This window comes from Galleria mellonella, unplaced genomic scaffold (assembly GCF_026898425.1).
Source record: "Galleria mellonella isolate WM207_F2 unplaced genomic scaffold, CSIRO_AGI_GalMel_v1 utg171, whole genome shotgun sequence".
In the NCBI taxonomy this organism is placed as follows: Eukaryota; Metazoa; Arthropoda; class Insecta; order Lepidoptera; family Pyralidae; genus Galleria; species Galleria mellonella.
Window position 1 is genome coordinate 5,009,208 of NW_026442014.1, and position 18,774 is coordinate 5,027,981.

The window sequence follows — 18,774 nt, forward strand, 5'->3', positions numbered from 1 at the left end:
TTCATTAACTTGAAACATAAAATGAAAGAATAAACCAATATATGTTTATAATATTTTATTTCTTAGCACTGGTCACATATCGTAATTCTTGTACATAAAAGAGTTTAATTTAAAAGCCGTCTAAACTCAACTTATCTGAAAATCTCACAGTGCTATCTTAGTCCGATGTACATTAAAATCAGGAAGTCATTTGAGATAACCATGTCCAATTATAAAAAAATGAAACTACCAATTTTAAATATTAACCTAATATTTACAATAATAGGACTTATAAATAATGCTTTATTTAGATAAATAGATTCGTAGCAAGCGCTTCCAATTACTTTAGTTGCAATAGCATACCAAAGCTTTCTTATCTAGTACTTATATAGTTTTGCCAATTGAGTCACTATTAATATATAATTATAATAAACAAGTAAAAACGACTAAAAAATACTTGTTTCTTTTTTGACAATTAGATAATAATTAAGTATTATTATGTTTCAGTCACATAGACATGTGCTACATCACTAAGTTAACGATGTGAACAGACGTCTAGGTAACGCTATACTGTAGGTAATTTTAAATCTCCAATATAATTTTCTTGTAATTTCTTCGTTCCATCAAAATACATTTACCATAAAACAGTAGTAGGCATATTTACTGATTTACCCTAAGAACAATATTATTGTTCTTAGTATTTATAAAAACTTATATAAAAAAAAATATATACTAATACTAATTCTATATTTACAAATAGTAAAAAGGCAGTGTCAACTGCGAAGCTGGCAAGATTAGAAAAAATATTTTCTAAATTTTAATATGGCTTCCGTTAAAATTATTGAATGTTTTTAGACATGACTACAATTCTTGGTATAAAATGTTGTCTAATTACTAAAGAGAAAATACTGAAATCTGTTATTTAATTTCATCTTCAATCTTATTATTAAAAAGGTCTTTTTACTAATCAAAGAGTATTAAAATAGATTAACTACAAACGAACACAAAATAGGATAATATTACTGAAAAAGTACATTTACAAGTAGATATTAAATATATGAAATAAAATGAATGATAATAATATTGATAAATTCTTCACACTACATGATTGAAAACACTTAATATCACAGTTTCCAATACAATGGAACACAACATGAAGAATAAATTGTATAATTCTAACCGAACTCACAAACTCCAATGAAATTGTTTACATTTTACTATCAATTCTTGCTTTGTGACCATCGAAATCTAAATGGCACTCAGTAATTGGTGACAAAACAATTTCTACTGTGTACAAATTTACAATATAATGATCCGTGTCGTTCAGGCTCTTACTCTATAGGATCATCATTTCCAACGGCGAATATATTTTCTACTTTGTTTCAAATACATTTATTCTCCATTATCGTTATCAATACGTGAAGATCTAATGCCAGTTTTGCCGGTCCAAGGGTAGATCTCAGGACATGGTTGACAAGTTCTCATATATCTTACTCCAGACTTGTGCCAAAGGTTGCAGACTTTGGGGTTGTTGCATTTCTTCGGCCGATCCTGTTAAAACATAAAATATATGTATATATTAAAATTGAAATATTATACATACATTGATTAAAAATCTTATAAAATTGAAATATGTAATGTTGTCCTAGTATAGAAAATACTTGGAAACATATCCAGAGGAATAGAAAATAAGAGATTGCGTGTAAGTAATCCAATAAGTTTTCAACTTGAACTAAACATATATTTTCTCTTATCGCTCTATCGAACTCGACGATTCCATTTTGTTGTTTCATTTGTTGTAAAGATTTCATATCAAAGCAACACTTCATATATGTTACATACCTGATAGTTACACTGGAATGGTTGGAAGTTATTGAGTCTAGATATCGGTGTAGGGTCCCTCACCCATTGCAGCGCTTGCCAATTGGTAATAATCCAAACATCTTGCATTTGATTAATGAAATCGAGGAACATAATAAAACCTTCTTTATGGTGAGGCTGAGTGAACCAAGCAGCATGGTAGAACAAACCAAATGGAGCCCTGGAACATAACATACATAACGAATTGATCAAACGTGTTAATGTTTATATTAATAATAAATAGATTCAAATAACTTTACCTAGAACAGTATCTATATGTGATCAACAAGTTAATAAATAACATTTTATTTAATAAAAAATAAACTGAAAAGTCACTCCGTATGTTTCCGTTGGTCATTATCACATACGTATTATTTCTTAATAAAGGCACTATACTTAAAAGATGTAAAATTAAATATAAATATCAAAATTAAATATATAATACAAATTAAATGTTCATATTTGTATTTAGTAATGTTATTATAGATGTATAATGATCTATCATACCCAAAAAATCTTTGCTATTATAGATAGATAGAGTATATATCAACTTACCTATTTGTTGTGTAGTGTCTATCAAAGTTCTTTAATATCATTTTATAAACGCCTTCTGCATCAGGAGGATTAGCGCATGCATCACCCATAGAACATCGCCCACCATTCAAATCTTGCCACATCACCATAGGAACTTCCCAGACACCTGATACAGGAAATTTGATAAATTAATCAAACGGTTTGTTTGCATCGATGTAACAACTGACAAATCTTAAATTTTCATTTGAAGCAAAGCAATAATAACACGTAAATTTCAACCAACTTTAAAAAGAAGAAGGTTCTCATTTTGGTTGTATTTTTTCTGGTTACCTCATAACGCCAACAGTTATAAACCAATTTGGAAAATTATTTTTTTTTTCTGAAAGGATATACCCACAAATTGCTCTCATATAAATTTTATCAAAATTAGTGCAAATATTTTTTTTTTTTTTATTAAAATAACTGGTTTTGTGGCAATTTAAGTCTTTTTTTTTTGTGGGACACGATCCTTAATTACAGATTGTATATTTATTTAATTTAGGGAACATTAATGAATTGATAGTTTACCTGGATATGATTTTGTCGGGCAAGGTGGAATCATACAGTCATGGAATAATTTATAATCCAGAGTATATGGCCAGCTAGGTGGTCTGTTTTCATAAACAGGCATAGAGGAGTCGTAAGTGAAATTCGAGTCATATAACATTTTAAACATTTTGTTGCCACCAACCGAAAGGAAAGGTGCTCTCATGCCTCTCACATCCTCTAATTTTACACCACCATAAGCCGCCAAAATTTCTCGCTGACCACCCACTTCCCTATTCCATTTCTTTTGGGAGAATTGTTCTCCAAAACTATGGCTGAAATTTTGTATAAACTGTTAAAAGATCTATATTTTTATATTAGAGAGTTATAAATTCTGATAATAAGATTAATTATTACTAGAAAATTAATATAAGAATTTAGTACAGGAGAAGTTAATAAAAAATGCAAAGTATATAAAAATACTAAAAATAGACTTCTATTTTATTGTTAATATTTCCGATTACTAATAAGAGGTGCAGAAATTAACAGCTTGTGTAGAACAACATTCTTCTTAAACTTACGAAATCGTGTGTGAAGCCATCTCGTGTCCAGCAGCGTACAAATTTTGTACTTGACTATAATCCGTCCACTCATGGGAAACATAAAATGTAGCGGTGATTGGACAACCGTTTGGATTCACACGGCCTTTCTCAAACAAGTCACTATATAGACCCTTGTTCAGGTCATTCACAGAGTCGTCAAATGTTAGAAGAACAATTTGTGGTACAGTCTCCACGGGCATGTCGCCTGTTTTGTTATAGGATATTGGTCATGATCGTGCAAGTGATTGAGGAAATGTTCAATTAGTGCCAGGAGAAGGAAAAGTAAAATAGGCCCAAGGATAAGAAGGAAAAGAAAAAAAAACTTATTAATATTTGTAATACCAAAGAAAAGATAATATGCCTAAATTACATAGATGGCCAAGAAATGTTAGTTGCATACTTGTTAAAGAACTATTGAGAGAGATAAAGATCAAATTCAAACAGTATATCTACAATTAGGTGACTTACGATATAGTATGCGAGCCCAATTCGTGACCATCTGCATATAAGTTTTGTACTTGGCTATAATCTGTCCACTCATGAGAAACATAAAAAGTGGCAGATATAGGGCACCCATTAGGGTTAACTCGCCTATTTTCAAAAAGTTCTTCATAGTACATTTTATTCAAATCATTCACAGCATCGTCGAAAGTCATCAACACTATTTGAGGTACCTCTTCAACAGGTAATTTGCCTATCATTAAAATTAATGTTACGAAATTCATAAAAATATTCATTTTAAACTAAGACATCATTAAATTCTATTTGCTCCAAAGAATATTTTATTTTAATTATTTTGAAATTAAACAATACCTGGAATGTCTTTTCCACCACAATAGCAATCGGGCAGCAAACAAACATCTTTCCTACATTTAGCTGCCGTCTTGTCAGGCGTTGGTTGAGGATAGACCGGTGCCGGTCTACTTGGTGGATGAAGATAGATATCCACGAATTCTGAGCTCTTTGATACGATGGCCGTAGATGGTTTGAGCGTCGGTCGACTGCGACTGCTCAAAAACATATTTCATCAAATAAAAAGGTAAAAAATATAATTAGGAATTTAAAATAATGAAAGTGCTTCGGAAAATAAAAAAATAATGTAAGTGACATACTATTTGAAATGTAAAATATAATATTATGTGTAGTAATCTAAGTAGAAACATTATTGATGAGATTAGCAAAAAAAATATAAGCACAATTCGATTATTTTTAAACAATTCTAACGTTGGGGGTGTTCCTCGGTTTGGAGCTGGTTGAGATCCGTCAGACCCAGTGGAGTAGTGAGCTGAGCCGCGACCACGAGTGCTGCTAGGCCTGTAAGATATAAATCATCTATTTAAACGTTCGTTAACTTCAATACAGTTAGTACGCGTGATTTAAGAAACAAAGCATGATCTTCTCATAAATCTGAAAATAAAAAATGGTAAGAATATATATTTTCCAATCATAAATTAATCATAATAATTTATTTGTTTAAAATATATTATACAATTCTTTTTTACATGCAAAACTTAGATATTTAAAAATTCATTTAAGTTTAGTACCTAAACATATCGTGATGTGCACTTACAAACTATATGATGATTGCAATGTGGTGCATATAAATATTGCATTATTATAGTAAGGTATAACTACATTGAGGAACTTTCTAAATCACGTTATAAATTATATTGCTGATTATAATTTAATTTGTATATTACACTAAGTACTCGTAGTAGGACTACTAATACTGCCAATTGAGTTCAGGAAATGGAAATGGTCACGTCAGGAGTTAACAATTCTCTAATCAACTCAACCGACTGGAAGTCCCCCAATGAGAAAAGTTAAGCGACAGAATTCAGCTGCAAGTGCTATTAGACGCTAGTTCCTTAAGTCCTTCATGCTAGTTACTTCGCGAGGCAGAAAATAAGAGAATGTTGTAAACGAAGCCTCCACCTTCGTAAATACACATATGTGAGACAGTCAGGCTTAGACAACTGGCCGGCGAGTAATGTACCTCTGATATTTGATTTCGTTGCATTTTGGATTCGCTTGCAGACTGTTGTCTGATGAACATTTGGTCGTTGATTGGTAACTCCTGCGCCCACCTCCAGGGTTTGTCGCAGCTAACTTTATGGCGGGATTGACTCGTGAGGCTCGTGTCGGAAAGGATAAGCTTTTAGTTGTAGTCAATGAGTCAACTTTCATAGTCGAAGTCGATTTAGTTGTACTTGTAGTGGAGGCAATGTCTTTCAACATTTTACTTGTAGATTCAATACCAGAATTTGTAGGCACAGTCGGTTCAACAAAAGCATCATGATTACCACTTTCTATAGACTTTTCTGTTATTATTATTTTCTGAAATTTATGTGAGGTTTCGACTTCTGGCCGTTTATTAACAATTAGTTCTTTAAATTTCGATTCATGTGCTTGCCTACTTGGAATAAATCTTGACTCATCAGTAGTTGAACTGTCTACCATTATTGCCACTGTAGGCTTATTAGTAATTAGTAATGGAGTTTTTAATGTTGATAATATGTAATTACTATCACGACTAACATTTTCTGTATAATTTGCTACTTCACTATTAGGAGAAATAATTTTGCTAACAGTTGGTTCCGTTACAATTTTTAAATGTTTTACATTATTATTTAAAATTTTATCATCAATATATTTTAAGGGATTTCTTTGATGGCCTATATTAATCACTCCTTCTGTTACTGTATTTGGAGTTATAGTTACCGTACTAGAACTATCATATTCGAGTTTTGGCGTAGAAGTACTTACCAAATTATTAAAGAAAGCTTTAATAACATTTCTTACTTTACCACTAAATACTTCTGTCGTTTGATCAGATATATTTTCATCTATTACCCGATAACTATAATAAGATGGTTTATTTGTACTCGAAACTGTAGTAGGTGTACTAAATGTAGTACTAGTAGTAGAAAGACTTGGAGTCAAATCATTTTTTGGGTTATAATGTATTCTTAAATTATCTAGTGTTTTGTATGGCGATATAATGGGATTAGATGATTTTTCTTTAGAGTGAATAGGTATATTTGAATTAGAGGATATATCAGTAGACTTTTTCGATTGTAAATTTTCAGCAACAAAATCTGTAAGTAATGCTTTATTGATATTATTTTCAGATGAGTCCTTGTTTTGATTTTTATTTATAGGCAAAAATATTGGTCGTCGGTTTGTCGTTTTTATGTAGTATTTAGTTGTTTCCTTAGGTAGCGTAGTAGAGATTACAGGATTTGCGGCACTTTTTATACGAATAGGTCTAATGTATATCGGTATATCATCCTCATCACTTATGAATTCTGAGCTACCATCATTTTTACGTTGCATTATTATCTCAGTCACCTTGTCATCTGTATCTAATGATCTTGCTTCTGATTCAAGTGGTTTTTTCTCATTGTCAATATCACTTTTGTAATAAAATCTACTTAAATGCGCTTCTTTATTTTTATTTAGTTCTAAAGAGGTACGTCTCGATTTATTATACTCATCATATGGTCTAGTTAATACTGTCAACGTATAAGGATTATTAGTATTATTCGAATTTCGCCTTATTGAAAAACCTGTTGTTAGTGACAAGACCTTTTTCTTAGCCCTCTCATTCTCAGATTGAACACCATTTACATTTACATTATTACTACTGTTAGTCACACTAAAATGTTTTGAAATTGGCAGTCTTTCTGTGGAAGATATCGTCTCTCTTAACCTGTACACATTGTCAGTCTTCTCAAAAGGTTTAGCAAGGGAAGAGAAGTTTATAACAGAAGGCAGGGTTGTAGGAGCTGGTGAAGTAGTGGAAAACTCATTTGTAGGATTTCGAATTATTAAGGATTCTGGTTTTCGAATAGGATTTTCATCTGTGGATGATCTGTTGAATATAAAGCAAACAAAACTTTCTAATTTAAGCTCTTTAGAAAAAAATGCAATATACAAAAGGCTTACTGTGATAAGAGCCTAAATGTTGATTTGCGAACGATATTTTTCTGTTAAATGAGCGAAAGAAAAGTAAGCTAAACTATAATGTCAGTTGAAAATTATCTATTTGGGAGTCATGGAATTACATAGGATAAAAAGATACCACAAAAGCTATAGATATAAAATAATATCCTATAATTAAATAAGTAGCTCAGAAAGAATGAATAGAAAATAGAAACAAAAATATGTTTAAGTATTTACAATTGAATATTAACAACCTTTAAACCGTAAAAGTTAAATAATTAGTTACAAAATAAAAATATTCTATTAGTAATACAAACTTATAAATGTACTAGACAATTCAAAGGTTGTTATGAAATTAAATGAAAAATAGTAGTAAGTTAATATAAATATATTATAATACATGATATAAAAATAGAGATAATTATGTTGTTAATGAATTTTGAAATGATTTAAGCCTGGATGAAGTTAAAAGATCTGGTGATATCTTTTGTAGTACCTTGTGGTATATCGAGATGGGGTCATTGCTTCAGTGAACGGTGCAGTAGTTGGGCGTTGTGTAGTAGTGGTAGTGGTAGTTGTGCTAGTTGTAGTAGAAGGAGTGGTGCTAATAGATGTAGCTTCATATGCAGGCGTCCTCACGCTGTTCAGATTATGATCATAGCCCAATTCATTACCTTCGCCCCTAAATTGAGGCAATTGTAAATTATTGGAATATCGACATAAATATAATTCATTAGAAAGAAATTATTATATAACATTACGTAAAATTAAAATATGACTCGTACCTTGTAGAATGGCGAATGGCAGATTGGTACCGGTTCTGGTTATTTATCTGAAAATATTATACAGTTTTGCATAATTTATTATACATTTATTTGCTAATTATTTGAAGCAAATCATTATAACCTTGATAAATCAATTAAAAACTGAAATTTTTAGTTATGGCAACCAAAACTCATACCTGTCCTTGAATGAGAGCGTCATCATAATCATCATTGGACACCGGTCTCGGTGTATAGGCCTCGACTGGTCTACGCGATGGTGGCGTGCCTCGATATGTTTGCTGCACTGCTGGTCGGAGCGAAGCTGTATTATATTGCTGCACATAGTCTGCCAACACCAGAGCCAACCACCAGTTAATGACATGCTTACCAGAAACCATCAAAATTGGTAATTCTTGTTATGATGTTATAACCATAGCCAAGTTTTCAATTGTAGATTTATTAGTAGTGCATGTTTATGCACCACTATTTTTACAAATTAAAATATAGTTCAATTAATTAGTTAAATAAAAAAATAACTAAAAAAAACTATATATATATATATATATATATATATATATATATATATATATATATATATATATATATATATATATATATATATACTAGTTTTTTTTTTAATAAAATGATCAATGATAATTTCCAAAATTACATTATGGAGTGAATGCAGAGTTAATGACACAAAACCAAATGAATTTAGTGAAATTCACTTACTTTAATTTTGTTATCTTTTTCAATATAAATAGAGGAGCAATTACAATCTTATGACATTGTCAACAAAATAAAGTAGTATTATGTTTTATTAATTGTTATATTCTTACCTGTATCCTTATACAACTCGCCATCTTCATCATAAACAGCATAATAGGGATCATACTGATCAGGGCTGTAGTTTTGAGAGCCATTGTAGAGCATTTTGGGCCTAGGACTTGCTGAATATGAAATTGGAGCTACACTCTCAGTTGGTTCCAAACTAAAAATAAAGAAGCAAATTTCTTATGTGTCGCTTTTTAAATAATTAGCTTTTTTAAATAGCTATTCACAAAGCAATCAAATTAAGTCAGTCTTATTATAGTCCACTGTTCAATCAGTCAATGTTAGTTAGGTCAGTTTTATAATGTGCTCCAGAAAAGGTGTCCAATATATAACTGTAAAGAAATGTACAAAAAAGAAACCCCGCCGAATTAGTTAGTGAAGTGCCCATTGAATAAATACATCTTGATATCAATTAAATAGCGTTAGTTAGCTTTGTGTACTTTAATTTACCTGTTAGTTTTATGGTCATGTTTAGTCTTAGTATAACGAGTTTCTTGATTGTAGTTATCACGGGGCGTGGTGAACTTCATTAGTTGTGTCACTAAATTCTGGTGTCGTGTATTTCCTCTAGTTGGTTCAGTTGACACAATCATCACAGATTCCTTAATAGCAGTAGGTTTAGCTAATCTGTGTCTAACAGTATAGGGTCTGAGAGTAGTTTGATTCAAATATTTGGGAGGCCTCTGCGTAAAGGGAGTTGTAGTAAAAATAGTAGGTTTTCTCACATGTGTTGTTTGATTCCTAGAAGATTGATGAATCACTTCATAATCAGATATTTCTGGACGTGTTAAAATAGTTGGAGTAGTTTCTCCATAATTTATCATTACAGGCACAGTAATCTTTCCATCTACAATTTTATTAAAGTCTTTTAATGGAGCTTTGGTAACAACAGATACATCATTTTGATTTTTATTTATAGTACTTGGTTTATTTGTTGTAAAAGCTGTTGGAATTCTTGAAGTTTGATAAGGCCTAATATTTACAGGTTTTTCTTGAGGATTTTCTTCATAATAATCATCATATTCTTTATAATTTTGTGCCATTTGTGGCCTTTTTGGTCTAATCTCAGAACTCGGCATATACTTAGATTTTACAGGAGGTTCATAGTAATATTGCTCATCTTCATCATCGTAGTAATAATCATTCATTTCTGGTGATGGCTTGGGAATAGGTTTACGCTTAAAAGGTAATATTGTAGTAGTAACTGGATTTTTTGCTACATTCGCAAAAATGTTTTGGCCTTTTATCGGTGCTAATAAAGGTATATTTGTTTGTGATACATAATTCTGTCTTATTGGAATCTCGGATACTGAGTTAGGCCTAGGAGTCGATTGTACGAAAAGGTGAGATTCCGTAGAAGGATTTCTCCAATAATTTTGTAACGCTGACAATTGTTCATTTGCTAACGTCGTTAATGGTTTTGCTGTTGAATGCTTAAAAACAGTATAAGTATTTTGATTCTGTGGTTTAGAAGTAGACAACAAATACGGTTTTCCAGTTGCAAACAAATGTGGCTCTATAACAATCTTTCCAGGTTTTGTTAAGTATTGCTGTTTTGGTGTTGACAAAATTATAGGTGCACTGGTAACCGTTACGATCGAGTACGGTTTTTGGGTTACAGTGAAAATTTGTTTATCACTATTTATTTTAGTTTTATTATAAGCTTGATTTGAATTACCATCTGCAGTTCCAATGAAACTGTAGTTAACAGGCAATTGACGTTCATCTTTAAAATTTGGTGACATATGATTAGATCTGATGGATTCTACCGTTCCACCAGCAGATTGTTGTGGTATCCTATAAATATTTTGATTTAAAGTTTGTTGCTGTTGCTGTCCAATATTATGTTGCTGTTGTTTTATATGATTTTGTTGTTGCCTATAATGAGGTATTTGTGGCCATTGATTCATATCTTGAGGGTTACTTGGATTACCACTAGTAACGGAATTTATAGGAATAGTAAATGGTCGCGGTGTACTCATTCCTTGATAATTTATGGTTGATGATCGAAAACCGGAATTATAATTAGAAACTGTAGTTGATTCTACGGGACGATTAGTGACCCTCAATGCAGCTATTTGAACATTTTTGTATTTAGGTGTTGTATACTGTCCGCCACTCAATTTTGTCAAAAATGCATCGAAATCAAAATTAGGATTAGCAAACGGATTTTCAATTTCAGCATATTTATGATTTGGATGAGTATATTCATAAGGTAATTCTGGGAAATCATGATTAAAGTCATCGTCGTCTTTATTCCTTTCAGAAGAATCATTTTCCGATGATTCGTTTGAATCGTTTTCTTCACTAGAATTATCTCGATCAGGATAATCCTGTTGCTTTTGATTGATTTTTTTTCCATTTCTGTGATCATTGTAATTTTTTTGATTTTGTTGAATTGAATCTGTAGGCCTTACTTTATGTTCATTTCGAGTATTAGGTGACAGAGTAGTCATAAGAATTGGTTTTCCCGTTACTACAGTGCTTGGTAATTGCGACGAATCTGGAAATACGACCTGGTGACTTGGACGATTTATTGATGAAATAATTTGCGACGAATATTGATTTCCTGCAGATTTGGGAGAGTTATTATAGAATCCACCTGCTAATGAAGCAAACGGATTATTACTATTTTTTAAAGTAGATATTGGTGGACTTTTAGTAATAATTTGTGTAGGCGCATTTGCTGGATTGTGAATATATTTTTGAGTACTTGGATCTCGTACACTTGGCTTAAAAGGACGTTGAGATTCTGAATCTATTTCATAAAATGGATAAGAATCCGAGGCCAAATATATGTTACCCCCAGAAGGATTTCGTGTTGGAGCATAAGAATTACTTTTACTTCCTTCATTAAAATTTAAAGGAAATCTATCGTTTTGAAAGTTTGAATTATATGTATGCTGTTGTAAATTTACAAGCTTTATTGGTTTCCCAATACCCCAATTTTTTGCGGGTTTATATCCATTCTTAATAAAATATCGTATTTGCCTTTTCCCCCTTTCGCTATCGTCTTCATTGTTATCATCGTCGTCCGACTCTACGTCAATGTCAGAAAATTCTATTTCTTCATCATTATCACTTCTTTTGGAGATATCTTCCGTGTCATTTTTTTTCTCTTCCTTTAAACCTAAATTCGTACCTACCACATCTCTTTTTCTTCTTAAAACTGTTTTTTCAGTAACGTGGTCAACATTGATTTCATTTGTCTCAATGTCTAATTGTCTGTCATGAAGATAGTCAGTCACGTTGTCACTTTTGTCTTCACTGAAATAATGACAAAGTCAATTAGTTTATAAGTCTAGGCATAGTTTAGCTTGATACTGACAGCATTTTGATATACATATACATTATCATATACATTATCTATAATGTTAGCATTATTTGTTGTCGTCATTAAGCTATTAATTGAGAGTATACCAAAATGTCAGTACAATGCAAGTCAGTATAATATAATAACCCACCTATAAGTTTGTGGTGCCTGAGTGACAACAGCAGTTCTTCTGTCATCAATTTGAGTGCCGAAAGAGAAAGACCCACTTTTTCCATTGTTTTGAGGTATTGAAGCTGGTATAATATTAGAGTTAAGATTTCTTCCCGAACTAACAATCTGAGAAACATAACCATCGCGATCTTTCTGAACCTGCCCTATAGTTGAAGGTTGTCCTCGATTCACTCGTTGTTGCCTGTCAGTTTCGATTTCTTCGACTGGTGGCAAGTCGTCTACTTCAGCATACAATTGTTGTTGCTATAAAATAAAAATAAAGCAAGCAAATCAACAGAAAGGCTCTTATAAAGGCTAATTAATTTCAACAGGAGGTTAATTATTAATATTATTAAAATTTAAACATGAAAGATCTTCACACAATACTCAGAATAGAGTACAATTAATTTGGAACGCATTATTATTATTTGAATATTACTCTTCATAAGTCAATAAACTAATCGAAATCACGGAGCATACTAGTAAATATCTAGTAAATAATGATAGTCTGCCAATTTGTAATGGCAAATTATAATAATAATAAAAAAAGTATATTAAATTTTGCGTAATTATACCTGCTTTATAATATTACTAAGGATTCGGCTACATAATTATAGAATAAAATATATATTACAGCCAGAGGGTTGACATCAGACAGGCGACCGGTCGTAAAACTATAGCCCAAATCTTTATGTAATATGGATCTAAAACATTACACCGACCCCAAATAATAATTGGGATAAGGGTAAGGCGATGATGATGATACCTGCTTTATTTTTACACGCATATACTTGCACATAAACGCTTATAATATTTACAACTTAATTATTTATTAATTTTACAATTATATTATAAGCATAAATTTTATATTGATACCAATTTTTTACAAATTCAAGCTGAACATTATTTATGTAAATTTTACTTTTTTGTCTTACAAATAGGTATTTAAATTTAGAACATGACATCGTATGTTCACATGCAAATATTGCTTCACAGTTATCAGTTTTTACTCCGCAAATAAAAACGGCTACTACGCCTCCATATTAATATAAGACCAACACGAAAAAAAAAAACATTATTAATTGTAGTAAGAATTGTAAAAATTGTACACATTGGTAAAATTATTGCGTAACATAGTCGTAAAAAAGATCTGATAAAACCAGCTTTTGGATGTTCCTTTCTTACAGAATGACAAACAAACTGATGACCCACCTAACAAAATATGGTAACCGTCGCCTATAGATATATAATATCATTAACATAATGTAGTGAACTGCGATGCCCACGATACATCTCATGCGTTGCCATTTCTAAAAACTATTATATTACACCTCCGTAGCCTGTAATTTTACTGTCATATGTTACTTTTCAAACCAAAACAGGCCATAGATCAGCTGTATCACGGCTCAAACACAATTAAGACAGAGGCACTCAAGAACACGACTTTTGTATAAAATCTCCCTGCAGTAAAAAAATGCTTAAAAAATAAATCATAATTAAACTTTATCATTATCATCATGTTACCCGTTAACTATCCACTGCTGAACATAGGCCTCCCCATAAAGGAGGATTTTACCAGTAGTTGTGACGCATAGCAGGCGGGTAACAATCGCAATTAGTTTTTGGTGATGTTTTAATAGGGACGCCGTTGTCCATCCCTTGATCCTTTAATTTATTTAGTCGCTACTGGGTGTCGTACACCCACGGGAGCGGAAGGGCTAGCCCATTCTATGCCAGGACAACACAGCAATTAAACTTAACTTGGACTTACTTTTTCGTATTCATCGCGATTAAATTTCGGTTGCCCTCTGGACGTAACCACAGGATTAGGTTGCGCCCTCGGTGGTGGTGGTGGTGGCGGTGGTGGGGTTCGTCTTGGTGGTGGTGGTGGTGGGGGTGCCGGTGGCTCCCTCTCGCTGATTCTCTCCAAGTCCTCTGCGCCTATAGCGCTAGTGCCATCACAGCCTACATTCCGCGGCCAATCACATGTTTGGAGTTCATGACTGTAAATATTAACAGATTTTATATACATATATATCTATTATTATTGAATTATTATATTTTATATATCACAATTACAAAGTAAATAAATAAGAAGAAACTAGTCAAATTCAATCGCATATTTTGTTACAATAAAGATTAATAAAAGTCAACTAATAATATATCTATAATTCAAATTACGATATATCCATAGCAATATTCATGTCTATAGATATACCATAAGCTTAGTATAACGTACTTAAGTTAAAGACGATGGTTACTACTTCTTATTATACAAAATAAAATGTTTTGAGGACAAATTACACTTTACTCGCATTTATTAAAGGAACTTTCATTCATTTTTATACGGTCATTGTTAACATATAAATAAATATATTTATAGATATTTTTATTATATGTATACTAATTATTATTATTAATTTATTAATTATTTTATGTGTTTAAAATTATGTATAGTATGTACTTATATATCATTATTATGAGCGTTCTCTTTTTTATTATACGAGTATTTCTTGCGTCAAATAACTACCCCCTTCTTTCTTTTCTCCTCTAAAAGTTATCTGTAAGAGATAACACAATAAAACCAATTTTTGTATTTTATTACTGTAACATATTTTTTTGTATTATTCATAGACATCTTCCGTGACGTAGGGGTAAGTAAGTAGCTTTGCGTTTATTAAGTTCTAGATTCAATTAAGTCTAGTCAGGCAAATAAAAAAACAAACTTTTCTGAACTATCTCAGATCTGAGTGTTATAGATTGTGCACCAGAATGTCGCTGCCTGGTTTTTCAATACACCTAACCTAACCCTAACTTTAGGATTAACTAGCTAGGAGCAGGCGATTGTTAACTGTCCACTGTTGAATATAGGCCACCCCTTTGGGAAGTTTTGCCAATAGTTGCTACGCCTGCTATGCTTTGGTAATGTTTTAAGATTGACACTCCTGCCCATTCTTCGAACATTAAATACTCTCAGTCACCTCTTACGACACCCACAGGAAAGGAAGGGGTGACCCATTCTCTATTGGGACCACACGACGATTGTTGGTGTCATCAGGTAGTACATATTCAAATTCAAAATATTTATTCATTCTCTACAATACTGTATAAACAAACTATTTAAGAATATACAGTTTATATTAGGTATAAATAAGTAACTATACCTGTACATAAGACCACCAGTGCAAGACTCAAGCAAAGCGCCGCCAAACACGCATACATAGTACAACGTGCAGTCGGTGGGATGTGGATAATAACCGAACTCCTCGGGACAATCGAAGTCTATGTCCCTTTTGATATCGGCGGCTACGGGCACGCTTCTGATGGGACCAGAACGCTGCCTCGAACGATCTGACTGGGCGCCGAAGCAATCTGCGAACAAACAGTTACTAATTAAAACAACAGCTCTGATTCTGTTAAATGTAGTTTCATGCATATTTAAATTATGGATTTTTTTTGTTATTGTATTTTGTTATAAATACCTGCTTACAAATGTAATCAAATTATCTATCCAAAACGAAACAGAGTTTTAAGTCAAAAGAAGAACCGACTATTTTAGAGTCATTTGGAAATGTAAGTGATCGATTGAGAAAGAAGATGTTATTGGTTACGCTTGGAATTTACACAAGAACGTCGTAAGTTTCTTCTACAAGTCCTATGTATCTATAGAAGGACAACAATAAACTAGGGAAATAAAAAAAAATAGTAATGAAGACTAGCTGCTCTATTGCTAGCAATATGCCCTGTCAAGTTATCCTCAACGCAGTCCTCTCAGAAAACCATTATAGTTTATTCTTAATGAATTGGCCACGATAGGCTAACTGACCTGCTTTCATTCTCACCAATCATACCTTATTGCCCAGCGTATATCAATAATGCAGCCGGAGTTACCATTTCATTTATCATCTATTGAAAAAAAAACTATAAACACCAACATTAATACATTAAATTAAAAAGAAACTACAAATAGAAATTATAGGAATTTTATGAAATTATAAAATAAATTGTTACAAAAATTAATTATCGTCATTAACAATTCTTGTACAAAAGTTACAGGATTTCAAAATAATGGTCAGAAGCATTATTTTGATTATGATTATCACAAGAAAATAAATGAATATTTATGATTTATTGAACTATATAAAGGTATAACAAATGTTATAATCTCAAGTATGAACGACAATTGCGCTATAATACATACTATTTATTCTCGCAGGCCAGTTTTCTAGCGTTACAATATTTTATACTATAGGGTACTTCATCAAGACCAATGAAAGGTGCAATAACTCAAAACGGTTTGAACTGGAATACTTTATCGCAAAGATACAGTATCGGTGTGACCACGTACCGATCCGAGTATCAAATAGCCCTGCATTTAGTGCAGTAATAATTTAATAACCAATCCCTTTAGTTTTAGTTACGAAATATATTCTAATTTATTATAAAATTCTAAAAAAAATTATAATATATTACAGTATCGTTAAATGACTGAATAAAAATACAAGGTATTATTACAATTTTTTATTTCTTATATGTCTAAAAAAGCAGCTACGGTAACGAAGAATAATAAAACTTGGAGTAAAGCATTATTCCAAGCCTGGTCAGCATGATATTAATAATTTTTATTCCCTTCTTTAAAAAAAAGTGTCTTATACAAAATTTATTATATTAAATCATTATCATCGTCATAATCAGCCTTTAACTGTCTACTGTAGAACATAAACCTCCTACATAACCCATTGTGGGTGTTTTGCCACTAGTTGCTACGCTTGACAGACAGATTTTGGAGAAATCTTAACAGGGATGCTGCTGCCCATCTCGCCCTTAGTTACCCTCTTACAACACCCACGAAAAAGAAAGGGGTGGTCTATTCTATGGCGAGACCACATGGTAATTATATTAAATATATTGAAATAAATGTCTTAACTGAATTTATATTTTGTTATATTATTTACTCAACTACGAATAGTAATAATAGTTAGGTAAGACCTCTACTTTATTTCATGTAATGGTACTTTCATTATATTACATTATTCACTAATCTAAATTTAATAAAACCTCGTAGGTATTCATAATATAAATAAAAAGCTAATCGAGCACGTTTTATGTCTCACAATACGATAATAAACCTGAAAATAAGCACACGTCTGTCATTTCAGAATTACTAGTTTTAAGTTGAGCTAAAATACTATCTCTTAAAATTGCACCTATTTGATTATAAAATTTTGTTGAAGTCATTTCAATTATTTTCTTGTGATAATATAAAAAATAGATTACTTTAATAAAACTAAAAACGCTTATTCTAATAGTTACTTTCTAAATTTTTCAACACTTAGATTTTTTTTTTATTATTTCTCTCGTAATTACAAATTCGCCGAGTGTACCCCGGCATCGTATGGGCCAGCCCTTTCTTTCAGAGAGAGCGAGGGATGGGCAGCAGTGTCCCTCTTAAAACATCACTAAAAGTCTAGCTAGTTGCCAACCCGCCTACCAAGCCTGGTAACTACTGGCAAAACTCCCCTTATGGGAAGGCTTATATCCAGCAATGGACAGTTAACGGCTGGAATAATAAAAAAATTATAATAAAATTACAAATTCAATTATTTACGCGTTTGTGGTTACACTTGCTTTTCCCAAAATTCGATAGAAACTATTAGATTTAAATGCTAATATGGAGAACGTACATAGTTTATATTATTTGCTAAAACAAAAAACCTTCAAATCCTGTTATACTAGGAAACTGAACGGGTACATTTAAAAACATGTTCTTTTTATTACATTATTACACATCATCTAAATTCAAGACGGTGAGAATAGAAATTGCAGAAATGATGCTTATCACAATTTGGCTAACAATTTTGTCACGTTTATATTGTGATCACGAGCTCGTGTGGGATCCGGGGCAGTGGTCGTCTCTCGCGCATGTCTATAAGGATTGTTACTTCATTTATTTCTTTATACTATTGTCATTCACCTTTTCAAATATTTTCAAAAAAAGAACGTTCTCTCTCCTGTATTCCTTTTTTGTATGTACGAGTATCTTCACCAAATCGAAGCAATTTTAAAAATTCTTGTTACAGGTAAAAATTGTACTCAAGCAATTTAGTACACTCAATATTAATTTAGGCCCAATTTTTATAAGCAAAGTATTAATTATATGATTGTTCGTTTTATTTATACTTCTTTAGAGCTATATTTTTATTATGACGTATTTCATTTCTCACATTCTTACTTATCCTTATATATT

The 18,774-nt window shown here is 31.7% G+C and overlaps 1 protein-coding gene across 1 annotated transcript in view; it reads right to left on the reverse strand.

Moving 5' to 3' along the window:
- Positions 1-38: 38 nt before the first annotated feature.
- The window catches only part of LOC113518216 (uncharacterized), a 161,187-nt gene continuing 142,451 nt past the window's right edge, over positions 39-18,774 (reverse strand). The window contains exons 2-17 of the mRNA XM_026903020.3: positions 15,692-15,899; positions 14,299-14,530; positions 12,508-12,791; positions 9,494-12,310; positions 9,049-9,200; positions 8,407-8,555; positions 8,231-8,277; positions 7,942-8,127; positions 5,497-7,374; positions 4,725-4,814; positions 4,314-4,507; positions 3,480-3,705; positions 2,941-3,233; positions 2,395-2,539; positions 1,822-2,020; positions 39-1,530 (exon numbers count right to left, since the gene is read on the reverse strand). Coding sequence (XP_026758821.2) covers positions 1,372-1,530; positions 1,822-2,020; positions 2,395-2,539; positions 2,941-3,233; positions 3,480-3,705; positions 4,314-4,507; positions 4,725-4,814; positions 5,497-7,374; positions 7,942-8,127; positions 8,231-8,277; positions 8,407-8,555; positions 9,049-9,200; positions 9,494-12,310; positions 12,508-12,791; positions 14,299-14,530; positions 15,692-15,899 — 7,259 coding nt within the window. The 3' untranslated portion in view covers positions 39-1,371. The remainder of the gene's footprint in view (positions 1,531-1,821; positions 2,021-2,394; positions 2,540-2,940; positions 3,234-3,479; positions 3,706-4,313; positions 4,508-4,724; positions 4,815-5,496; positions 7,375-7,941; positions 8,128-8,230; positions 8,278-8,406; positions 8,556-9,048; positions 9,201-9,493; positions 12,311-12,507; positions 12,792-14,298; positions 14,531-15,691; positions 15,900-18,774) is intronic.